Below are 26,157 nucleotides of genomic sequence, written 5' to 3'. Positions count from 1 at the left end.
GCACCCTGATAAATGTTGCATTTTACTGCCACATCAGCATAGGGAGCATGTTGCTTCCATGCACCAAGGCCAATGGCATCCTTCTACACCACCGCTTCGGAGAGAGGGATTTTACTCTCTGAGTCTATCCCGAGTCTTTCTTCTTGTGTCATTGTCCTACTCGTGGGTCTCTCCATCTCTGGATTGCATGATCTCTTTTTAACCCTTACGGTTTTTCATTTAGTGGTATTTATTGCTATTCTAGACGAGATTGGTGTTTTATCACACAGCTGAATGGTGCAAAGTTTACCGACCTCACAAGGATGAGAGGCTGGGAGGGGCACTCGGGCTCGAACATACGACCTTCAGACTTCACGTGCATGCCTGCCATTCATTTTGGTGCGTTGGTGTAAAGAGCTATCATTTGCGCCTTGTCTTGTCTCTCTTTTACCGCCTCTCCCTATTGCCCTTCGCCGCCGCTCTTTTCTCTTCATCGCTCCCGCTGTCGTCCTCTCTCTCCCTCTCTAGCTGTCTCTGTTGCATTGTGTTCTCACTGCCGAGATCAATCTCTCTCATGCCTTTTTGCCTCTCTCCTGATGTCTCGGTTTTTGCCCTCTCGCTCCCTCGGCCTGTTGAAATTCCTAGCAGTCCCATATTATCTATCCGCACTGTCTCTCCCTGTTCTGCTCTGTCTGCGTCGCTCTGTCACACTCTGCTCAAGTCACTCGTTGGTATTACTCTGCACCCTCTCACCCTCTCTCTGTCCCACAGTCTCTCTTCCTCCCTTTATCTCGCTGTTGTCTCTAGCTCTCCGCTTCTCGCCCAAACCGTTATCGCCCGACTTTGTCCTGCTAACTTCCTGGGTAGCCCCCCCCCCCCCGCCTCTATTCTATTGCCCTTTCATTCCTAAATCTCTGCCTTCATCTAATTTGTTCACCGTGTCTCGCAACCCCATCTTGCCCCCGTGCTTCTCAACCATTCTCTACTGTTCTTTACCCCTTTCTTGCTCTCCCTCTCTTCTTCAGCCCCCCCCTCTCCCTCCCCCGCAGACTCTCTGTTCGGGCAGTCTCTAACTCTCTCTCATCTCTTCATCATCCTCTCTTTTTTGCTGTTTCTAGCTCAACCCCTCAGCGCTGCGGCCTGACTGGTATGTTATCAGATGTTTGGGTAGCACCCATTCCACCTTCAGGCTGTCAAGACGCTGGGGCTCGCTGCGTCCCAAAACCGACAGCCACACAGGAGGCAATTGAGTCCCAAGCATGAAGTACCCCACCGTTCATTCACTCTGCTCCATGGACAGACAAGCCTGTGGAGAAAGGAGGGTGTGGATAAAGTTTGCTGGCATGTCCCTTCGTGGTTTAAGACACTTCTCGTACCGAGAAACATAATGCGCTGGGTGACATGACACAAAATAAAACAAGCATTGGCATAGCCAATAGGTCTCGCTTGTGGGACCTTATAAGTATTTTGTTTGGCAGCACAATATCCTTGTAACAAAATACTTATAAGGTCCCACAAGCGAGACCTATTGGCTATGCCAATGCTTGTTTGTAAGTGGTTTTAAATGTTCATAGTAAAATAATATTGCAAAATATAACGACTGGGTGCAATGTTGACACACCCCTGTCGTGTTCGTAATGTTGTGTGGTTTTTGCTCGCTGTGTAGGGAGTTACTAGCACAACAGAGGAGCTGTGTCACCAGCGCCACACAAGGTGCAGGACTCGCTAACGCACAACCAGTCTGAATCATGAAAAAAAAACAAAAATAAATAAAACAGAAGTAAAGTCCACTTCGAGAAACTGTGTAAATGGATTTTAACAATGCTTGGTGATATAGATAAAACAACGGAAAAGTGGCCTCAAACTGGAGAGAACAGGGGTGTTCGACAAAAAAGGGTGTTCGAAAAAAAATTAAAGCTGTTTAGAGCAGTACTTTACATAATGAGATACTAAGAGGAGCGTGATAAAGGATTTCACCGCTTCATGTGAAGCCAATGAACGAAACTAAAGTCTACTCAGCTTCCAGGACAGCATGCTGCATGCCAATTTTCATTTTAGAAAAACAGGTTTGAAACGAGACACCTCACCGCTGTGTTGACTCGTCTTTGTGTGTGCGGGGACTTCAATGGGGTAAATAAAGGATTTGTGCTGTTTCTACTAAATACAAAAGGATCAAGTGAAATGGGGTGCGCCCCAGGAGCATGGAAGAGAAACTCTTCCTGGAGGCCAAGCAAAATCGAAAACGAAACCACACAAAAACGAAACCGTACAGAAAATTATACATATTTGAGAGAAGAAAGGGAGTACAGGCAGCAGATTGTACAATTCATACAGCTTCCAATCGTCCATGTTTCATCAGATCTACTAAATTTGCTAAAAATATATATCCAATTTGCTTTGTACTCTTCAATCTGCCATCACAGTGTGAAGATCTCCTGCAGGACATTTTTGTAGCGTTTGAGTACACCTAGAAGCAGATGCTAACAACGTGGTAAGTGTGGGGATGGAAAGGCTGGACTCGAGGGGCTATGGAAGGAGAATTAGGTTTTCTCAGTTGAACCAATGGTTTTGAGTAAAAGAGGCGCTGGTTCAGTTGAGCTTGGAGTTGGCTGGCTATAACAAATGTGTAAAGTACACCTTTCTGCAGTTTGACACTTACCTGTTGAGTAGAACTATTGTATTCGGGATGTACCAGCGCAGACCCATCAAAGTTGCTCCAAGGAGTTATTTATTTTAACTTTTTTTTCTTGATGCCATTAGTGCACGTTATGTAGAATAAAGAAATAAGAAACACTTGAGAATCAACTAAAAAATAAAAATTAAATATTTTAGTTAAAAAATCATATCTATTGACTGTGCAGCAGGTGCAGTGGCACCAGTGCACACGACTGAAAGGCATTAGGCATCCCCTACAGTGACTGTATTTCAGTACCTAACAAAGGGGAGCAGAGCCATTTTGTACAAATGTAGTAGAGCCCTAGTATCTTTGCTGTGTCACTGTATACACAACTCAACCCTAGAATAGGCGGGACAGATAGTAGTTCAACTCCTTTTTAATATTAAAAGAAACCGAACCAAGCTGTTCTTATTTGGATAGAGTTTTCAATAAAGTAGGTGTGGCACGTCAAGTGTCAAATTTAGCACATGGGAGGTTTTTCATTCATGTAACTCTAGAAATTAATTTGGCTACACACTGAGCATATGATGGAATTTAAAACCTGCTGCATCACACGCAAATGAAGAGGGTTTAGGACCACAAAGTATTCCTGTTAAGATTGGTGAGAACAATGTTCTCAGATGGGGGATTAGCCTGGTCGCAGAGGGATGGATGGACATATGAGCAAGACCTCGGACCTTCCTGGTCAGAGTCACTGCTTTCCCCCGTGCAGCTCCTCCGTTAAGGGTCTGCCCTTAAGCCCGAGCTCCTTACATGTAGGTGTTCAGGGCCCTCCTCCACCCACAGGCTCCTGTCTGCACCTTATCCCTTGTGCTCTAGTGGAAGAGCACCCTGCTCTTCTGCTACTCCGCTCTGTGCCCTCAGTTTTCTCTTGCCTCTTTTCTCTCTCTCTGCCTCTTTTCTCTATGTCTTTGCCTTTTTTCCTCTTTCCTCATTTCTCTATCTTTTGTCTCTTTTCTCCACCTTTGCCGGTTTCTCTTTTATCTCTACTCGCCTCCTCTTCCCGCGCTCCTGCTGCTGCCCCTCCTCCCAGCTGATCACCCTCCTCTGACCCCTACTTAATGGCAGCCGCTGTGCAGCCGTACTGCTGGCGCGCCAAAGACAAGCCCGTCTGCGTCCTTCAGTGATCACGACCGCGACCAGTGCCAGGGACCCTGGTCCCTCTACCCCTGCCGTTATGACCTCAGCACCATCCACGCACTCATCCTCAGATGCAGCAACAACTGCCAGCTCTCCACCCCAAGAAACACCCATGGCCCGTTCTCCTGCCGTCACTGCTGCTGCACCTTCACCCACCTCCGGAGCCCAACAGCAGCCCCCAGACCACCAGATGCCAGCGCACTCAAGCCACTGAACTGCATCTTTATCAACGTACGCTCCCTGCACAGACACGCACTAGAAATCTGGGACCTCTTCAACACTCACACGCCCAACATCTCCTTCCTCACAGAGACCTGGACCAATGCCAGTTCTGCCTAAGACATCGCAACCGCCATCTCTGACGGATACAAGATCCTGAAAAAAGTCCACCCCACCTGCCCAGAAGGAGGGCTTGCCATCATCCACAAAAGCTCCCTCCGATTGACTACTACAGACTCGTACACCTCGTGTCCCATGGAACACATCCACTTCCAGAGCTAGACCAATCCCAGAATGACGCTCCACGGAACACTCTTCTACAGACCGCCTGGCCCCATACTCCGTCACCAACATATTCACAGACCTCATCGCACCCCACGCCCTCAAACTCTACAGACCACATACTACTCAGACCTGGACACCACAAAGACCCCAACACCACCGCCCTCCTAGAGAACCTCACCAATATAGGGCTGAAGTAACTCGTCTCCACCCCAACTCACACAGCGGGACACACACTTGACCCAGTCTTTGCAGGAGGAAACAGCATCTTCTACTTCTTCAGCCCCACCACGGAACTGCTCTGGACTGACCACCACCACTGCATCCATTTCTCATTTAGTAAACCCACCGCACACAAAGACTTGCCCGGGCTCCGACACAGAATATGGAACAAAGTCTCAGAAGAACACCTCTCTTCTGCCCTCGCCTGCACTCTACTCCCAACTATGACAGAGGCCAACACTGTGGCAAGCAACCTCCACCAATGGATCACCAACACACTTGCCACCCCCACACAACACCACGAGACGACCCAACAAGAAAGCTAACTGGTTCACTACGGCACTCCAAGTATCCAAGCGTTCCTGCCGACGACTGGAAAAGACGTGTAAAAACAGCAAAACTCCAGGAAACAGGCACCATCTACAAAACAGCCACCATGGCACACCACCAACTCATCAAATCCACAAAGAAAAACTTCCCCCAAGACAGAATCCGCTCCAATGCACATAACTCGAAGGAACTCTTCACCATCATACAGGAATTTGTCAAACCCAACAGCAAAACAACTGACGTCCGTCCATCCATCCCTCCCTTCCTCCCTCCTAAGACCTCTGCAACAGACTGAGCTCCTTCTTCCACCTCAAAATCAAGACGCTCTACAACAACTTTGACGACCAAGATCTCTGCACTCCCCCAACCACCCTCCCCTCCCAGCAACACCACCCAATAGACCCTTCTTACCTGGATCCACTCACGACAGAGGTACCCTGTGAACCATGAAGATAATCCACTCTGGAGCACCTTCCGACTCCTGCCTACCGCACATCGTCCACAGGGCCACAACAGCCATCACACCCGAGCTACGTCGAACCATCAACTCCTCTCTCGAGACCGCCACATTCCAAGACAACTGGAAGCGTGCCAAAGTAAACCCCCTCCTAAAGAAGCCCTCCGCAGACCCGACAGACTTCAAGCCCATCTCACTGCTTCCTTTCGCAGCCAAGGTAAATCGAAAAAGCCATCAATACACAGCTAGCACACTTCATCGAAGCCAACATCCTAGACACCTCTTAATCCGGATTCCGCAGCAACCACAGCACAGAAACTCACTTTGGAAGCTCAGGTTACGAATACGGTGGCCTGCTGCTTCGCTATCATGAGATCATTGCGGAAATTTTTTCCTCTGCTGCCCCCTCAGGCGCATGCATTAGTGGCACGTAGCACTATTCTTAGTAGACTTGATTATTGTAACGCTCTTTTGCTCGACTCTCCTAAGTTTCTTCTGGATAGACTTCAGAGGATTCAGTTAGCTTACCCGTTTATTTGGAGAGAAAAAAATGTGATCTAACACAATATCCCTGACCCACCCAGACCCATAACCGCCACCCTGCTGAAATCAGTGCAGCCCTAGGTCACACCACAGACCGTACTTTATGGCCCCTGGGTAAATGCTTGTGAGTACCCATGTCCTAACGGGTGAGCAGTGCACTTTAGAAAACACTGATTGACATCATTCGGAGTAGCAAAAAAAGATTACAGAGCACTGACCAGTCTCGCTTTGCCAAAATACAAAAGGGAATTACTAGTGTGTGGACTGAGCTGTCAGTGAGGCTGACGCAAAAAGTATTTGTTTTTCACAAGGTGACTGAAGGTAAATGTAGACAGTAGTAAGCTTATCTGTGGATGCTTACTGGTAGTGAGAGGGTGTAGTACCAACTGTAAAACCCAATGACTGTACAGTGGAGGCAAAGAATAAGGGAAAAGTGTTTGACCTCAAATTTGGCAAGAAGCTACGAGTCAGAGCACTAGTGGAAGGTCATGAAGTTGTTGGAGTTTTGTTAAGGCAAGACTGATGAGTAACAGAAAGGTCAGTGATGGGCAACTTGGAGTACAAATGGCCATTATCTGCATTTTGGTGAATGGAAAGACAAGACTGTGGACCCAGACTACGAGGCCCCGGTACCGAACTCAGTGGCTCAAAGTACTAATCAATAGTGTTCTAGTTACTATAGAGCCTAGAGGGACCGCACACGCATTGCTGCTTTCAAAAAAAAAAAAAAAAAAGATGTATTTTCTATTATTTGCCCATTAGTAAGGGTCGGAAAGAAAGTAAGATAGCCCTCTTTCAGAAAGTCTTTTTTGCAGTTGCAAACACTGCAATTCCCAAAATACCACAATTTGCATGCACAAAAGGGATGTTTACAATATATAAAACCCATTTTGCTTGTCAGAACAGTTTTTCGGAACCTTAGAAGTGCTTTTTCAACCACTTCCAAATCGCAAAAGGGAGGGGATGCGAGAGGGCGTCCCGTTCTCGAAACTCTTAAACGACAAACCACTGATGGGTTACTGCTCTTGAATTAAGGGGGGGGATTTACAAAGGGATAACTTCTTCTTTAGGAATCAGTTCAAACTGCCTTGGGGGAGCAGATAGCAGTTCAGGGAACCACTGCCTGCATCCCCCAGATGTTCTTACAAAACAAGAAAACATTTTCGTTAATAAATATAAAATCAGCTTCTGTCAAATCTCTTTAGTGGACACAGGTTGCCTAAAATGAAAATTCACGTTTGGGAATGGAAATGTAGAAATAGACGTCTATTGTCCCTTTGCAGTCCTCCATTCCTGCGTTCACAGCTAATTACGGAGTGCCGTAAATTGTGACTTATCTAATTAATAATAATTAGGCAAGTCGTTTTATGACAGCCCTCTACGAATGGACAATTTGAAATGCAACCTATTAGCACAGACTGGTTTGTAAGGGAAGATTACATTTGTGATGCAACATTTGTGTAATTTGTACAATTTGTACATCCCTGGTTGCAGATGTGGATCATACATCTAGCACCAACACTCTTTTTCTAAAGTTCTGATCTATGAAAATTTCAGCAACTAGCACAACTAGAAAAATAAGTGGTGTCATCATGGGACAATGGATCCCCCTTAAGAGTATCTGGTCAGGAGTAGTACGCGCTATAGAAAAGTAATTACAGAATACAGAATTAAATCCTTTGTTAGACAAGGATAGGATGCGCTTGTTGAAATACTCAAAATTGTGCTTTTTTCATCTCCGAAGGAAATACATTTTAAAAAAAATGACAGTTTCTTCTAAATAGTGCTTCAATTGATGGACTGATTGCCTGTCACACTGTGACAAGTTTAAATCCCGGCAGGTCTAAGTCAAGTAGCTCACTTCTCCCCGGATTGATGGAAAGATCACTACTGTCAGTAGGAAATAGCACACTACTGTTAAAGCATTTAGTGAGAATTTAGTGCATGGTATGTAGTACATTAAGGAAGAAGAAGATTAAGTCAGTGCTGTATAAAGAGGACACTCAAGACTAGATCTTAGCCTTTTTCCACGAACAGAGATGGAAGAATCTCGAAGCATGTTCCAAGACCATTTGTGAGTAATAAAAGCAAAATTAGCTTTCCCCTTTTCTTAACTCAAGAGCCAGTTTAAAATCCTCATTGCAGACTGTAGAACAATGTGGGGCTAGATAGGAACAAGAACAACTCTCCTTTCCAACAGGTATAATTATCAAAGAGGGACTTTAGAGTGATGTAACACAACAGACTTTAGTTGAGTGTAGTGCACCAGAGGATCTCATATGTCCTTAATTGGGTACTCTCCACTCCCTCAAGTAATCGTTGTTGTTGAAAAAGCTTTATTCGAGTTATACACTCATAAAAGCACACATATAAAATTGCACATTTAAAAAACTCTAAACATACATTAACACTTGTTTCCAGATTAAAATACACAGTATAAACACATAAAATATTCACACAAAAGTTAATATAAGCTTTCTCATAGGGTACATGAGCTAAATGCAAGTTAAAAAACCGAATCGCCCACAATGTGGACCATAAGCAAAGTTTAGACAATCAAAAGTTATTACGTGCATTTAGCAGCATATTATAGCTAAAATTCATAATTATCTCCCTCAAAATAATTAGCATTGCAATTCATACAAGCATATAAGCAAGAAAACGAGATTCAAAGCCTAGATAGGGATAGGAACCTCCGCCTTATGGACCAGGCCCACCCCAGGTATTTTGCCGTTCCTATTACTATGGGCAATTCGGTCGAGGAACAAATAATTCTCAGCCCCTCGACACCACTTACGACACCAAGGTTCCTGCAAACAGGTGCCAGCCACAGTTTTCTTGGTTTCAGATAGGCCTCACACAAGAATAGAAAATGTGCTATACTTTCATTGGGGGCGCCACAAATCGGGCAACACGAACTACTATTAGATCCCCAGTTAGACGTCAATGACCGCAGGGGGAGTGAACCTGCCCTTAGCTGGAAAAACAATTTCCTGTCTAGTGGAACAGTTAAAGTATCCCAATATAGTTCTAGTGCAGGTATTGTTTTAATTTCCATAAACCTACCCGCCATAGATAAATCCTCATTGCAGACTGTAGAACAATGTGGGGCTAGATAGGAACAAGAACAACTCTCCTTTCCAACAGGTATAATTATCAAAGAGGGACTTTAGAGTGATGTAACACAACAGACTTTAGTTGAGTGTAGTGCACCAGAGGATCTCATATGTCCTTAATTGGGTACTCTCCACTCCCTCAAGTAATCTATCATTGTTTCAGATTGAAGTGATGCAATACAAGTGCTTTTGACCGGCCTCTGGTACCAACTCCTCACTATGAAATCAGTTATGAAGAATTAGTATAATTTAATTTGTTCAAAGATTAAATAGCCCATCTTCCAGCAGCACCTTGTTACAATGGTAGTACACAGGTTGGGTGGATAACATAAAAGAAGCGTCATAGTGGATGAATACTGAGACAAGTATGCTTACAAAACAAGATGCTTACAAAACAAACAAAAAAAACACAATTTACAAAAATTAGGACCGGACAAAGTCTCATTTACACCGGGATAATCTCACATCATTTCTGAAATTTTAAGTTAAAGAAAGTGCCCGAAATTACACCATTATGTCAGTCACCTAATTAAGATGTTGTTCAGGTAAAAGTCCAATTGTGGGAGCAAAGAAACAAGCATATGAATAGGAAACGAGGTGTTGTCGTTTACGTCCGTGCAGGATCGTGCTTTTTTTCCAAGCACAAAATGCATCCTCGCATATAAAATGGACATAAGGACGTCGTTCACGCTTAAATAAAAAAAATCCAAAATACAGATTGAGCATTTCATGCCATTTCTCAGGAATTTTGCATCATTTCATTTGTGGAAATGATGAGAGATCGCATAGGCCTGCTATAAATGCATATTGATAAAGCGATAGTGAACGACAAACCCATCATCGAATTTCAAGATGTTTTGGCTTATTTAAGCCAGTGACTTCGTTGTGATGCGGGCTCCTTGTACCCAGGTAGTAGACTCATACCCCTGCCTCGCTGTCACAGTGGCATCTACCCTACGCTGACCAGGACCCCCTACCTCACCCTGTCATCTGAAATCCCTAGTTATATTTCCATCCCTAGACATGTGCTTTCGCCTCCCAGTCCTTCTAGGATTCTTCTTACTGGGTTCCCCTAGATAGTCTACGGAGGGCCTCTACTGGGTACAAACATGCACGCTCCTCTGTAACAGGCATCTATAGCCACCTACATATCTGGCTCCCTAGACCTCTTTGTATTTAGCTCTCACATACATGACACACCACCTTTTATTTGCCCACAAAGCTGCCTATATGCGATAGTTCCCCACCCTGTTTATCTGTGAACTTTCACTCGCCACTTGAGACCTAGCTATTTTGACTGATGCCCGAAGGAGATACCTTGTTTAACTAAAGGGGATACGGGTCATGGATTCCCTCCTTGGACGTCACCTACTCAGTCAGTCTTTAGACAGCCTTCCTTTCCTCTTATCCCTCATCCTCCCTCTTCTCACCTCCCCTTGCCCCCCTCCACTATTTTCTCTCCTCTCTCAATGTATTGCTTATTTTTTTGACGTAATGTGTAATTGTGATCATTTTCTGTTACATTGTGGAACCTAATGTACAGCACTCTGATACCTTTGGGTCTAGTTAGCGCTATATAAAACTCTTTAAATAAATATATCTCCTGGTCTCCCTTTAACTTGCAACACAAAGTCACAGTCGAATTCTCCATGTACCCCACTCCCCAATTCCTGCATTAGCCTCTTGCCTTTCTGTATTGCCCCCATTATTACTTCATAGGTACCTATCGCCCAAACACTGTAGTTACCTCATAAACACCCATTTATTTATGTCAACCCTTAATTTACACAGGGACATTTATGTATCCCCTCCTCTCCTACCCCAGGCAGCCCTCACCTGATGCCCCTCTATGTGAGCCTAGCTCGGCCTCCCTGTACTCCGCCTCCCCAGGGGCACCTGGTCTCCTGACATCTGTTACACTGCACCTTTACTCTTGCCCCCCACTTGACCTGTCTGTATTACAGTGATGCCCAGAGCCACGTGCCTTGTGTCCAGCCTCATTTAGACCTTCAATCGGGGGTTTATAAAGCTAGCTACTCACCCGCGAGGGTCTCAAGCCGCTTGTTTCAGCAAACATTACTTTATATGCTGGATGTTTATAAAGACCAACCCTATAAAGGAAAACTACATGTCCCAGAATGCACCCAATGGCTACAGTGTCAGGACGGGCTGCAGGTGTCACATAGGCCGCCTGACAGCTCCGGCTCTCTTGCAGTCCTGGGGCTTCCTTTATTTACACCTCACAGCCCCCCATGGTCGCCCTTCCGCAGGGCCCTTAATAGGGCTCTGCAGGCCTCTTGGGCTGGTCTCCCAGTGCCCAGACACCTGCCCCTCCCACACCCCGTGAACTGCCCCCACCTGGTCGGCGAAGTCCTCGGCGGTGCCCATCATCTGCGTGCTGCCCATGGTGCCGCTCTCTCCGGGTGCTGTCAGCCTCTCTCCCCTGCGCCGCCGCTCTCCGCAGGCGCTGCCACGTAGGCCAAGGCTTAAAGGAGCCGCGGCGCCACCGGCGAAACGGAAGAAGGACTATTGGACCCGATTACTCGTAGAACGGACCCTATCCAAGATGGAGCCCCTTCCCACGCCTTACTCAATTCACCCATTCCAAGATGACGTCTAGAGCCGTTCCATTGCACGGATGCAGTTGTCTTGGATTGGGATGTTTTCCCGGAAATGAACGGCAGCCTGCATGTTTCCAGATGATTGAAATGATACACTTTCCTGTGCAACAGGCTGTATGTGTATATGAAGTGAAATGTTTGAAATAAATGTGATGGAGGATCAGGATGTTGCCACCAGGTTATAGAAACTGTTTGCAATGTCATTGGAATAAGTTATATGGAATGTTTTACTTCCTTTTTAGGTCTCGCGCCTGCGAGACCTCATGTAGGGGGTTTGAAAACAGCTACGCTATTGGCCTTTGCGTGCGCCTTTTTATCAAAGACAGCACATAATTGGCCAAAGGCGGGCGCATTGCTCCGCCCATGGCCTATTGGTGTCTGTTATGCGCACCGCTGCCATGTGGTTTCAATTATCGTGCCCAGACACTGGTGCGATAATTGAAACCACATGTCTCGCTGTGGCGCGCGCACCACTCGCGGGCTTCTTCTTTTTTGGATCCATTTCACAGGGAAGCAAATAAATGAAAGAAGGAAAGAGACGCGGGCTGCTCGCGCGCTCCACTAGTTTCCTTCGGCTGTTGCTAGTTTTATTTTTTTGTATCAGTAGCTACCTTTCTCAAAGACCAACCCCTGAGTCCCTTCCTGGCACCTGATGGCACCCCCATTCTGGCTCGCAGTCACTGGTCCTCCGGTTTGGTTTCTCTACTCCCTCACATAGTAATTGTTTCTAGGTTGGAGGCTGTACAGGCGGACGATAAATGCACTGGCCACCGGGAACTGCCAGGCACGTCTTCCCTCCTCCTTTTAACCCTGTCCGTGCTGTCCCTACAGTTATATGTAGCGCCATCTTGACCCGAAGCTATCGGAGCGCTTTAAAGGACGACCACCTGCATTACAGATGGACACAATTATTTTTGGACCCGGGGAGATAGTCACAGGATGCTTGAATCTCCAGCCAGACCCAGTTTCAAAGTCGGCCTGGATAGCTGCGCTCACCAATCATACTACTTTCACTGCACAGTGGGCGTTGCGCTCGCCCTCTACACTGATAATTGACTAAATCATTATACTTTCACAGCACTCTGCACTCTATGTGGACCACTGATCACACCTTTACTGCACTAGGTGCTATATGAGGACCACTGTTCACTGCCAATCTTGTGAGTTCTGAGCATTGCAAGCCAGGCTTCTTACAATTTCCACATTTGACACCTTGCTGTAATTGGGTCACACTGCGCATGCAGTTGTTACCGTTCCTGTTCTGACAGGGTGGCACCATATGACCCCCAGAAGGAAACGTGATCCTCCCAGAAAATCACAACAGTCCTTTGAGGAGCATGCACCACTACTCAGGAGATGGAGATTTGGAGGTGAACCCTGCAGGACTGGTCAGAGCCCGGCCTAGACTCAGAACCAACTGAAATGCGACGTACGAGGTGTAGTGATCAGAGATCTTTCTTCCTGGTGAAACGATTAATTTGGTTGAGTCACACAACTGCATTCGAGTCGGCAGCCCTAAAAGCCAGTGGGCTAGTGCAGTCCCTGGAGGTAATCTATTTGAGGGGTAGTTCCATTTACATTTCATGTTTAACTTCGTATTGCATCTCCGTTCATTCTCACAGCAGCTTTCACTGTTCCATACATGGCGTGGGCTTTAGTCTGACAGTAATATCCGCAATTTGCTTCTTCGACAAAAGGAGTCTTCCAGCATTTTCCACACACTTCTAGTAAATTACACTAAATCACAAATAGGGTTATTTGAAAACCACCAAGCAAGTGTCAGTCGGGAGAAATGGGGAGGAGGGGTGCAAAAAGATAGCAACATTGCTTTCCGAAGGAGAATAGGGATTCTTAGTTGCTCCAGTATGTATGATTTACTCCAACAAAGCTTGAAATTGGAATTATATTACTGTTACATATAAGGTTTAGGTTTATCCAATGGGAGGAGACCCAGGACTGTACTTCACTAACTTTACACCGGTGGAAAAACAACATAGCACATTCATTTGCACCACTTATGTTTTTTGTGTAGTACCAAAGCTGACAGCAAATAAGACTTGCGCCAAGGCAAACATGACACTCAATACATTGCTGTAATGTTTTCTATTCTCTTTTCACCATTTTTGCCCTAATGGGAAATTATTTCTCTGATATATACAAAAGCAAAATCTATTTTCTCCAATCCTAACTTAGTCAAGTACTAAACATAGTACCAATGCTTTGCATTGGTTGTTATTTTTCCCATCAGTGTAAATATTCAGAGATACTTCCCCACTTTTTTTCAAAAGGAAATAAAGAAGCACATAGCCAAGAGTAAAAGAATTAGCTCTTATCATGAGCCAGCCAGGAATGATAAATAGCTGAGTCAGTCCTCCCATCAAAAGCCTTGAGAAAGGAAGAAATGCCATACAGAGGACTGTTTTCTTGAGATCAGGCAGTGGGTATCTAGGAAACCTACCTGAAAGAGTTGGTAGTTTCCCTGCAATGACAGGTAGAGCTGGTGGCTGAGCTTCCAACCTTACCAGCCCCTCGCACACAGTGATTGTCTTTGGAGCGCTTGGCACAGCTGCAAAATACTATAAGGTCCAGTTATGACTGGCAGAGCTGGTGCCCCCTCTGGGGTTTCCTAGGACAGAAGGTGGTAGATCTCCAGTGACTCCTTGGCACAAATATTCCCTTCTGGTGGAGGTCTAGCAGAACTGATGACTCACCCATGATTTTTTGGCAGCACGGCTGCATCACTCAGGATTCCTGGCAGGACTGGTGTCTCTTCCAGGACTACCTGGTACAGTTGATGGCCCCCAAAGGCTGCCTTGAAAGGTCGGCATATCTTCTATCTTTACCTGACAGGGATGAATTTCCTTTACACCCAAGAGCTGACTGCACAAAGCTGAGGCCTGTTGAGCTGAAACTCCTTTCAGGTGAAAGATTGATTAAGGCCCATTTGGTTTTTTTTCCAAATAGTAACGGCCTGATTCTCAAATCATAGTGCGCCGTAGGACATTCCATCATGAGTGCGGGGATTCCGATATGAGTGTGGAGACTCCACCCTCGTAACTTTAGTACATGTAAGTCCCTGTGTGAATAAGGTCCTGAGTTTCTGTAATTTTATTCCATCCATCACGTGACTCTTAGCTAGTGCATACTATGAAACGAGTAGACTCTAGGGGCCTGATTCACTAAAGTAAACGTATCCTTTAGTGTAAGTTCATGATTGTTTGCTATTCACAAAAGTATTTTACCAGTAGTATTTTTAGGACTGTAGAGTCTCCGCACATAACAAGATAGGACTGTCCTATTTGTTTATGTGCAGAGACCCTGCAGTTTTAAAAACACTACTTGTAAAATAGTTTTGTGAATAGCAAATAATCGTAAACTTACACAAGAGTGTAAGTTTGCCTTCGTGATCAGGCCCTTCTTGTTACTATAAGTTAAGGTTGTCGTAGAGCAGCACCCAGAGAGGCAGCTTAAGATGTGTTCTGCACAGATGTGCTGCGTTAGTATTGTGAGCTTTGACCCCACCCAAGTCAACAGATCTGATTTTTCAACAACAGCCTGAGTGTGGGTGGTGAAGTGTTTGAAAAGCTGCGAGCCTTTGGTTCACACCCTGGCTCACAAGAGGAAGTGAGGAAGCGTTGAGTTACACAAGTGTCAAATGCTTGCTGGCCCTGCCCCTGGGCAATGCAGCATCAGGACTGATCACTTCTGCATTTGCAGTGCACGGATAGCGTGCAGATTGTGTGTTTTTGATACGTTGGGACCGTTTGTGAAGACGAATTGAAGGAATTAAGGGTGGAAATAAACAAGGTGTAAATCACACGGTATTCCAAGTAGAAAAGGGTCTTGTTGCATTGGTGCACCTTACAGGAAGCAAAGCTGCTGTCAAAGAAACTGAAGCCTTACTGGCAGATTGCAAGATAATTATTGGTGGAAGGCACTGTATTACACAGGGAAGTAATCTTATCATGTCAGTTTTGAGGGAGCCTGTAGGCGAGGGGGCGGGGGGAGCAGGGGTGTTGAAACATATTGAGGACTCATTCAGGACATTTAGGTATTTCGGCTGCCAAGAGGATGGGAAGAGAGCATTTCTGCTGGTTGTGCCTGTGTATCGTGGTAGAGGGATTGGTTTGTGAGTGCTGTCTATAGTCCAGTACCAACTAAGGGCCTTATTTCCATCTGAGTCCATCCGACATCGATCTGGAAGTGGGACCGAGCGACCTCCTGTCGACGGTCCCAAACCAGCAAGTAGGATGGCAATCCTATACTTCACAATGGGAGCATGCATTCCGAACAGGACAATGGTTCAGTGGAAGAGACTGCACCCCTTGGGTCACCTAATAACAAGAGCCTGACATATCTCTGACAGCACCCAGCACACTCTCTCTATCATGCTTCCTCTTAGGGAGAATCTCCAATCAGGTGTGAGTTGTGGAGTTCGATTCCATGTGGCTGCAGGATGTCTCTGTAGTCTGAGGTGTGTTTTTCTGGCCCATCTTCCACAGCCCGGCCTTGTGGTCCAGCGACAGCGGTCAGATCCATCCCTCCGGTGCCTTATCCTCAGTCCTTTGAAAAGAGATGTGTCAGCTGCTGTTAGAAGTCATTTCTCCCACACAACCATACCGGTCTATGGGCATGTGCAGTCAGTATTATAGATAGCATCACACCTTTCCTAGCATTCAAAGACCCCCACGCCTCGGCCCCTAGACAGGATCTCTCTCATCCATAACAAGGTGGAGAAGAGAAGCTTAATCAAGGGTTGAAAGTCAATCAATCAATCAGGGGTTTATATAGCGCACTACTAACCCGTGAGGGTCTCAAGGCTCGGGGGAGTGGGGGTGGAGGGGCGGCTCCGACTCAGTCGAAGAGCCAGGTTTTGAGGTCCTTCCTGAACGTGTGCAGGGTGGTGGAGCGTCTGATGTTCACAGCGAGCTCGTTTCAGGTTTTGGCTGCGATGTAGGAGAAAGTACTCCTGCCGGTTCTGTTTCTGAATGTTTACATGCAACCTACTGTGGATGGTGGCCCTCCTTGGTAAATTTTATTTAAGGTTATTTTATGGTTTAACAGAATGTACAGAATATATTCAATTTATACAATAGATTCAATCCTACACACATATCCCACAATTAATTTAAATAATATAGTGTGATTCATCGCCGCTATACTCTTGCAAATTTGCAACATATTGCATTAAAACATCACAAAGCACTCGTGTTATCAAAACTAATGCATCATTGCCATGCATTGTCCTCTCAGTTGCACTGTGCTTATCTGCAGCGACATACAACATATTCAATGGCAGAAAATAGATTAGTCTTAATTGTTTCAGATATTGAAACTGTAGCACCATGCGATCGAATGTTGTATTACACCGAGCACCGTTAACCATTAATCATGATTCATTCCAGCCCTCGTCAGCTTCTCATTCGCTGAAGATACCCAAATATCTTATACCCACAACAGAAGGTACACCATAACATATGCGATGTACTGGAATAGATTTTAGTACTGGATATATACTGCAAATCTGTTGGTCTCCCTATGAAATATGTGGTATAAGACATGAGGTAATACAAGGTACCAGTTTAGTTTAACGTTGGTACTGCCAGCAATGCCAGTGACAGTACCTACACAACTACAAACCCTACCACAAGTGTGACAATTCAGACTGTTTCAGGCCCCTAAAGCTATAAGGATGGCTTGGGTGGCAGGTATTAATTGTTTTAATGTACATTGAGTTAATAAACAACTTTTGTTCTGCTCATCTTTAAATTACACAAACAGCGCCACCATGTGGCAGCTGTCATAATTGCCAGTATTGGTATTGAAGTGCCGCTGCCCAGCAACCGGCTCAAATTCACGTCAATCACAGGGGTGTGTCCTTGATGGCTTCAGTGGAAGAGTAACACGTTTCGAACAATACTTCAGGAAATGACAAGGGCTAGGAGGAACGCCTTGTTCATAAGCTGTAGGAATAGCAAGTGTTTCCAGAGAAGGATACATATTTCAAAGAAAGAAATTGCATTGAAAATTGTACACCGTTGTTGTCTTGTAAATATCAACAGGAAGAGGATTTAGAGTTGGTCATGCCCTGACAGGAGATGAAAACAAAGGAAAGAGAGGCATTCTCACTGTCCACTACAAACATATGTCTACATGTGACACTGTCAGGAACAGAGGAAGGGGCAGGGGAGGCCTATGCAGTTGAATGGGAGATTAGCCCCCACAAGTACTGGGGTCTGGCTAACTTCACAAGCCATACTGTGGAATGTTCCAGGGCCTTCCTCATCTACAAAAGAACCTAATCAGGCTCACCGCTATCTTGTCAGCCATCTGTAGGAAGGAGCTCCAGAAAGGACTTCTGTTCCCATCCAGTGAAGTAGAACAACACCTTCACCCTGTCAACTACTGGCAACGTAAACATGCGTTCTTCATCCATATGCCACACTAATGGACCAAAAGACCCTGTTGAGGGGGCTAAGCAGACCTTTTACTGAGAGAGTCCATGAGGCATGTCTCATGTGAAGGTGACAGGCAGAGAGGGCCCATCCTACCTGCTATAATCATTTGTGCCCATCATGTCTAGTGCCTTTCAGCCCAATGAGAGTAACTTGCTTATATTTTGTGGCATCTGGTGATGAGATTGTTGGAAATGGGGGGCTCTGGTTGGCGCAGGTAAGTACCAGCGACAAGCAGGGACCCTCACCTCCAGTCAGGGTGGGAGATTACCCCTGGGAATAACCCTTGCTCACCGCCTAGGTGTGTGGCGCGAGCAGACAAGGCTAAACTTCGGGGCGCTACAGTTAAGAATTTATGACTACACACAGCAAATCCAATGATCCCCCCACAAATGGACACCAGACTGTAAGTTGTATCAAAAATACGGGTACTTTATGTAAAAGATATAAGATATGTTGCAGTAATTATCACAAGACAGATAACGCTACTACGATATGGCCACAGTGCTTAATTAGTCATAAGGGTCCCTTTGTGGGTTTTACCAGGGTTTGTTGCTGTGTCCTGGGTGCTTCGCACTAAGGTAAACGACCCTTGTAGATTTGATGCTTGCAGGGAAAGAAAACGTTGCGGACCCTGAGTCCGGAAAGGGGCAAGGCGCACAAATCTCGGTGGCTCGCAGACAGGAAAAGAAAACGTTGCGGACACTGAGTCCGGAAGGGGGCGAGGCGCACAAGTCTCCGTGGCTCGCAGGCAGGGAAAGAAAACGTTGCAGACCCTGAATCCGGAGAGGGGTGAGGCGCACAAGTCTCCATGGCTCGCAGGCAGGGAAAGAAAACGTTGCGGACCTGAATCTGGAGAGAGGGGCGAGGCGCACAAGTCTCAGAAGAGATGTGCGTTGACTTGTGGGATGAAGCGTGGGGGGGGGCGGCATGGCACTCAGCGGCGGGTACGGTCCGTACCGGCGGCTCCTTAGGTGCAAGGCGGCCCCCTTGTGGTGCGGTGCGATCCCTTAGTGCGCACCGTACTAGGCTTCAATTTCACCATGCGTCTCAGCTGCTGGGCACATGCAGGGGGGATTCTATGAGGCTGGAAGCGGGGAGAGGCGACGTCAGATGCCTCGTAGAGGTCCCAGCCTATGTTTCCAACGGTGGGGGCTCAATGTGGAGTGCGGCTCAGAGGGGAGACGTGGGCAGGGTGTGGGGCGCTCCGGACGAGCGGGCACAGCTCCTGGGGGAGCGGTGGGGGCTCGAGGCGGGAGCGGCCAGGCACGGGCTGCCGAGGGGCAGGATGCGGGCGGCCCTGGCGGAGCGGAGCACGGCTTCACGAGGAGCGGTGCGGCTCTAGGCGGGGCCGGCCAGGCATGAGCTGCCAAGGAGCAGGATGCGGGCGGCCCAGGCGGAGCGGGGCACGGCTTCACAAGGAGCGGTGCGGCTCTAGGCGGGGGTGGCCGGGCACGAGCTGCAGAGGGGAGAGCGAGGCACTCCAGAGGGGGGGCCCAGCAGCGGGTCAGAGAGGATCAGGCAGAGTCCAATGGTCCTGGGACTCTGGTCAGGGGACCAGCTCAGCTACAGGCCCTTGGAGATCGTCAGAGGCCCCATGGTTGCAGGACTAAGGCCAGGGCAGTCAAGGGGTCCTTGCAGGTTTTCCTCTTATCTTCCTGGCAGCAAGGTCCTTTTCCTCCGGCAGAGGTTCTTCTTTGGGCTGACAGGATCTGATCTCCTGGGAGCAGGGCTCCGTCTTTTATACAGTATTTCTTTTTGTCTTGCCAGACCCGGGGGGGCTTTGCATAGTTCCTTTCAGTCTCTGAGCACTTTGTTGTGCAGAGTCTGCCTTCTGCTTTCAGGGTGTGGGGCAGGGACAGCTGACGCTCCGCAGGAGGTGGAGCCAGCATTGAGATGCCAAGTACAATCAGGAGCACTTTGTTGACAGTCTTCCCTCTTCCTGGGCCAGGTGACGGGCAGAGTCATCAGTCGCTCCCCAGGAGGTGGAACCAGCATTGTGGTGGCAGAGCATAGCCCTATTCAGAGTCAAGGAACACTCCCACCACCTGTCATCCCTAGCCCTGTTACTCACACAACCCAGACAGTAGATACACATCCTGGCAGAGGCGGGCTGAAATGGTTAGGCAGCAAATGTTAACTTTCTAAAAGTAGCATTTCAAACCCAGGATATTAAAATTAACTGTACTAAAAGAAGTATTTTCTTATTCTGAGTTCAGGCAAACTAAACGTGACCTTCTACCAGGTTCCCTGAGCCTGCTGGGATTATAGGGTGTAATAATTCCAGCAGCCCATCTTGGCCTATGAGAACAGGTAGCCTTGCAATAGTGAAAAACGAAAATGGCTCTAATTCACTATTAGGACATGCCACACACATCAGGGCTTGTCCTACCTTATGCTTACAATGCACCCTGCCCTTGGGCCTACCATAGGGGTGACTCACATGAAGTAAAGGGAAGGTTTACAGACTGGCAAGTAGGTGTACTTGCGCAGTTAGCATGACAGTACCAGACTGCACGCAGGTTCTGCAATGGCAGACCTTAGACACATTTAAAAGGCTGCTTCTGTGGAAGGCGCAACCAGCGCTGCAGGCCCACTAGCAGTATTTGCACTTACAAGCCCTGGCACTCCTGGTGCACTTTACTGGGGACTAATAGTAAGACAAATGAGCCAATCATGGAAATCAATTACAGGTATACAGGGATAGGGAGAGCATATGCACTTTAGCACTGGTCAGCAGTGGTAAAGTGCCCAGAGTCATTAAACCAACAAAAACAGGTCAGAGAGAATATTGGAGGAAGGCAAAAAGTTCAGGGATAACCCTGCAGAAAGGGCCAAGTCCAACAGAGATCAAATGGTGTGTACTGTGCTTATAGTTATACAGAACAGAGGCGCCTCTTCCTACTACTGTGTTGTGGCATTTATCCAAGTTGGAGGGGAGGAGGAGGCAGCAGCAGAAACAGGCCTGTGTGTCCCAGACCTGTGGGTTAGATTCCTTGCAACAAAACTTTTTGGAAGCCCTTTCAATGAGAACAGCATGTTCCCTCCAGGCAGGTGTGCTTGTTAAATTGTGCTTCCTGAGGCCCTGGGGCTGGCTGCATCAACAGGTACAGAATGTATTAAGAGCAATGAGAGCAGTTAACAAGCACAATAAAAACACGACATCAAGCTGTACAGAGGAACTTACACAGGCAATGATTGGCCTTTGTTGATATTAAATGTTCATAGAATAGTCATTAAACAGGAACATGCCGTTTCTTAGTAAGAAACAGCAATTACTTACAGCTGTGAAGGATAGGGTTGCAAAGATGGTGGTTGAATAAAATTAGATTGGACACAAGAGTTTTAGCCACATTTGAGCTGTGACTTCTGACCGAATGGGACTGGTCAGCACACACATCCTCAGAGTAGGATTCGAGTCTCAAACTCCCCCACGAGAGCAGGGATGAGTAACCCCAATTACAGGGGTTGGAGAGGAATGGGCAGTGTGGGGTGTCAACTGCAGGAAACTGGCCTGTGTTCAACCTCATGGTCACAGGTTCTAATCCTGGCGGGTTCACTCAGCCTTTCATCCACCTGAGGTTGATAAAATGAGTACCATTGAGTTGGGTAACAATAAACATCTGTTATTCAGCGCCAAGATACCTCCAGGTGAACGTGCGCTTTACAAATACACGTTATGTTATGTAATGTTAATGCTTTGGCTATATACACTGATGCTCTCCAACACAGGTGTAGTAGAAACCTTTGCTGCTTTTAGCTGCTACTGTTTGGTATAGAAGGTGTTCGTTCATTCGCGTTCCCTGCAAGGTTGAATTTCCAGATCAGTGACCCAGATGGAGCACAAATGAAAGAAAAAGAAACAAAAGGTTTGAACTTGTGAAGGGTCGAGGGGTGTGAGTGAGACTGCAGGCTGAGAGAGCTTGATCTTTCAGAAGCAGCCTGTTACTAGGAGATGCATGTGTCCTGTGTTCAGGACTCTTGACTTCTCGCCTAGCGTTTGAAAAGAAGAGAAGAGAGCCAAGGCAGACATTTAAGGAATGTGTCTAAGTGCTTGCACGAGGCTGGAAGGAAGGAAGATGGCTACTCGTCACATGGACACTACCATTCTGAGGTGGAATATGCTGTGCTCTGTTAAGTGCTTAATTTGTAAAAAAAAATTAGAACTTCTGTTACAAAACTTAGCTATCAGATAAACACCTGCTCTCCACATAGTAGCTCGCCATATTGTTGTCTGTTTGCCTAGAAAGAAAACGACCAGTGAAGAACAGGGTTCTTTCCTCTAATGGGTCAGCTCAACTCAACTAGCATTTTCACATATAGCTGGCTATTTTCTATTAACGAAATGTCATTTGAAATTTAAGATGAGCTCATTTCATGGGAAGCAGCATTCTCAGTGAGTGAGGCGTCAGGAGAGAAAATGACATTACTAGTGTTAGCTCTTTCCTCGCAGGAGATACAGCATTGTCATGGGCAGCAGGCTTTATTCTAAGGGAGAAAACAGCCTTTCTAGCCGTAGGTCTGTGATTAGAAGAAGCACGCATTCAAAAGAGGATATTTTACGCAAAGAAAAATCATCACTGAAAAATAATGGTCGTATAGTACAACAATTTCTCATGAGATGCAAATAACCCCTGAAGTCCAAGGCTCGGTCCTCTAACAGAAAACAAAAAATACTTGTACAGACCAGGCCATGTTCTATGAGACCACAATACCTTTTGGAGAGAGAGTGAGGTGAGTCCATCTCACGAAAAACATCTTCCTCTGTGAGAAGCCAATTTCCCATCAGAATAATGGCATAATGATTAGCACACCAAAGGGTCCATGTCTCTCATGGGATTTAGCTTTTGGGGTATAGGAGGGCAAGGTCTTCCGAAAGAGATAGGCATGGAAACCAAATCTGCAGTTGTCTCATAGCATCTGCGACATGCTCGTTCTGGGTCCTGGGACAATCAGGGGTTACTTAATGGGAAATATCATTGGTGGGAGCTGGCATTTACCACCTGTATCCCAGAGTCGAGGTCATCCCATTGGGGTTACTCTGTTTGCACAATTGACTCTCCAAGGGTAGCGATTGTGAGCTGTCGAAACTTAATTTAGGAGGTGGTTGAGGACTTGCAACTCAATAACCTCAATGTTCAGATAAAGCTATATTCATATATAGAATAATTATTTATGTATACGTTGGAAAGACCTGGCTTTTTAAAATAACAATGCATACAAAACAACAGGTTCAAGAACACCATTATAGCGCTTACAAGCAGAGATGCTTTATTTATTTCCATGGAGTATTATGATCAATATTAATTGAAATGTTTTGGTAAACTGTGTGAACTCTCACGTTACTGCTGTTATTGTTTACTTCAGCCGGTCAATGGAGCAGAGCTGACGGACGAGATATTACTTGAAGCTGGCGGTGAGACATCTTCCTCCATCCATAGCTTCTCAGCAGCTCCTCTAGGTGCAAGACTAGACAGCAGCGTTTCTCGACAAATCTGTTTCAAACAACCCATACCCCAAAAACCCCCAACCCTAAAAAAACAATGAGTATCCAATCAAAATTCAAAGTAAAGCTTCAGGGTGCCAATGGGCCTGTTCACAAGTCTTGCTGTCCAGTTGATACACCTACTGCAGGTGTTGGTAGATGATATCCTTAGTGAGATAGAGTTTATAGGAAGACCAACTAGGGGGTCTGACCAAGGGAAACTACTGGTGGTAGAGCAGTGTTTCCTATGAGACCAGTATCTCTAAACTGTCTGAGTGCACTCAAGATTTTCAGTTGACAAAGGCATCCACTAGTTATAAAGCAACAGAGCGCCAAAGGAATGAAGATATACTATTATTGTCTGGCTTTTAAAAATAGTAATACATGTCAGACCACAAGGCCTGAAGGCACTATTTATTCTGGAATGAGAGTGTACTGCTCACATTCAGTGGGATGCTAATCCAAGGTTTACGGTGACGAGGAATCCATGGGACACTAATTCAAGGTCTACCACTTTTCACCCCTCAATGTCCCTCTGTGGGTGGAAATTGGTAAAAGGTCAAGGGCAATGCACATTCATCAAATTGACTAAGAATACTTCTGTGGAAGGCCTTGACCACAAAACTCACAGATCCTTTTTGGGCCAAATTCTGTCCGGCTAGGATGGAAGGTCTTTGTGGTTCCTAGGTTGCTCACTCCCTCATTATAACCTCTTTGCAGGCGTCATTTACCACATTTTTCCCTTTTGTCCTCCAATAAGAGGCCCGTCCTCTACCTTACACCAGGAAGTACCGTTTTCTGTTTTACCAGAGAAGGTCACAGAGGCAGACCTTCTCAAAAGTCGTAGACCTGCTTCCAGCCCTAACAGAAACAGTGATAGGCAGCATCTGTTACTAGCAAACTTCTCTTTCGTCTGGACTACATTCAAGCTGACTACATTTGCTGCTAGAAGAACCCAGTGTGTATCCTGCTTTGGAAGTACTGGCAAGAAGCTGGGTCCAATTAAAGAACATTAATGGTGGGGTGCACACACTTGAGGGACCAGGAGGTCAGAGACGTGGGCAAGACAGTGGTATAACTTAGTCATGGTAATGTGTATTGACTTCAACTCAAACATAAAGCTCTCAGCCTAGGTCTGATGGTTGACAGACAAACAGCCAAGCACATCAGAAAAGTCCGATGGTAAGTTCAGGTACAATGGCAGACAGCCAATTTTTGGCAGAAAATCAGCCTTCAAGATTCCTAATGGGGTTTGAGAAAGGGCCTAATGGCAATGTACATGGAGGCTGTCACGTTTAACAGGAAAGGACAAAACCAACCTGGGACTTTACGATTTCAATGTTGTGCGGGCTGGGTAGTGCCCCAGATTACAAAAAAATAAAAGGTTTGTCGCCACTGCAGGTGTGAATTTATGTTAAACAGTGTTCTGTGATACAACTTCTACTACCATGCAAAGATCTTTCCCTGCAATATAGCTACTATCCAGTTCACAGGACACCATAGAAGAGATGGTGTTTGCACCCAACATTTTCAATATTGCAATGCACTTTAATTCTATGTCAGGGCCAGAGGCGAGGATTGTGCGTAGTTCTTCACTTTAGAGTACAACTTGTCTTTTATAACCAGAGCCTAGTAAGCTAAAGACATACTAAAAGGTATGCTGTGAAATCTATAAATGATAACAACATAATCTATATACACCTTCACACATTTAATACATAATTTTGAACAATTTAATTCTTCCTCGTTTTCACAAAGCTTTTGTTTTAAGTTTTTTTTTTTATAAATGGCTGGACTCTCAAGCCCTGTATCATGGCTCCGCTCTTTTACAAGATGGCCGCCGTCTCTGCGACTTTTCTTCCAGTGGAGCTCCTGTCACCAGAGCGCTCGGTACTATCAGAGGCGCACTGCGCAGGCGCCGTCTCCAAGGCAACGTGGACGCTGAGCAGAGCTGGGCTGGGAGAGTTCCTGCACCTGGGCGCCCTGCACTGCACCATGGACAAGTACCAGGTACCGGTACCGGGTCCGGGGAGGAACAGGCCTGCCGTTGAATGGGAGTCGCGAAGACTCTCTCTGTGTTTCCTGCTGGAGAGATAGCCATCCGCTTTCTTGACCAGTCATTAAGTGGCACAAACTCTGCGCTCCGCCCCACCCCACCCCCTCCCTCCTGTCTGAGTCTGTGATCCCACAGCCTTTGAATTCTGCATTCCGAAACTTTCTGTTACCAGAAACCTTTCATTATGTATTCACAACCTCCTTCATCCACGTGGCCCTAAATCCTTTGACCCCTGTGGCCCTGAATCGTTTGACCCCTGTAGCCTCAAAGCTGCTGATTTCAGACACAAGCCATTGAACATGTAATCTGAATTCTTGGAGCTCCAGAATTAGCACTTTAATATACAACATTCTCTTTTAATCACATTTATTCCAAAACACCTAACTCTGTTCTAAGGCACTTTTATTCCCAGTACCTGTCATATTTGTGATCCTGATCTTCGTTTTTTTATTTCAAGAGTTTTGTGGTGTGCAGGCATGTCACTTCAGAGCTCCTATTTCAGTTGTAACTAAAGTGGCCAACTTTCCATTATTTTTGAGCAGGGCAATTTGCATGCAGGGCGCAACTGCACATGT

The 26,157-nt window shown here is 46.2% G+C and overlaps 2 protein-coding genes across 3 annotated transcripts in view; one reads left to right on the top strand and one right to left on the bottom strand.

The window, feature by feature from the left end:
* SURF4 (surfeit 4) overlaps positions 1 to 11,483 on the bottom strand; it is a 41,243-nt gene extending 29,760 nt beyond the window's left edge. The window contains exon 1 of the mRNA XM_078646129.1: positions 11,324 to 11,483. Within this exon, the coding sequence (XP_078502255.1) occupies positions 11,324 to 11,371 (48 nt within the window). The 5' untranslated portion in view covers positions 11,372 to 11,483. The remainder of the gene's footprint in view (positions 1 to 11,323) is intronic.
* Positions 11,484 to 25,444: 13,961 nt separating this feature from the next.
* The window catches only part of STKLD1 (serine/threonine kinase like domain containing 1), a 392,522-nt gene continuing 391,809 nt past the window's right edge, over positions 25,445 to 26,157 (top strand). For both annotated transcript variants that reach the window (XM_078646124.1, XM_078646123.1), the window contains exon 1: positions 25,445 to 25,536. In XM_078646124.1, coding sequence (XP_078502250.1) covers positions 25,522 to 25,536 — 15 coding nt within the window. In that variant the 5' untranslated portion in view covers positions 25,445 to 25,521. The remainder of the gene's footprint in view (positions 25,537 to 26,157) is intronic.

The sequence above is a fragment of the Lissotriton helveticus genome, chromosome 5_1, assembly GCF_964261635.1.
Source record: "Lissotriton helveticus chromosome 5_1, aLisHel1.1, whole genome shotgun sequence".
In the NCBI taxonomy this organism is placed as follows: domain Eukaryota; kingdom Metazoa; phylum Chordata; class Amphibia; order Caudata; family Salamandridae; genus Lissotriton; species Lissotriton helveticus.
This window is presented reverse-complemented; position numbering and strand designations above follow the sequence as displayed.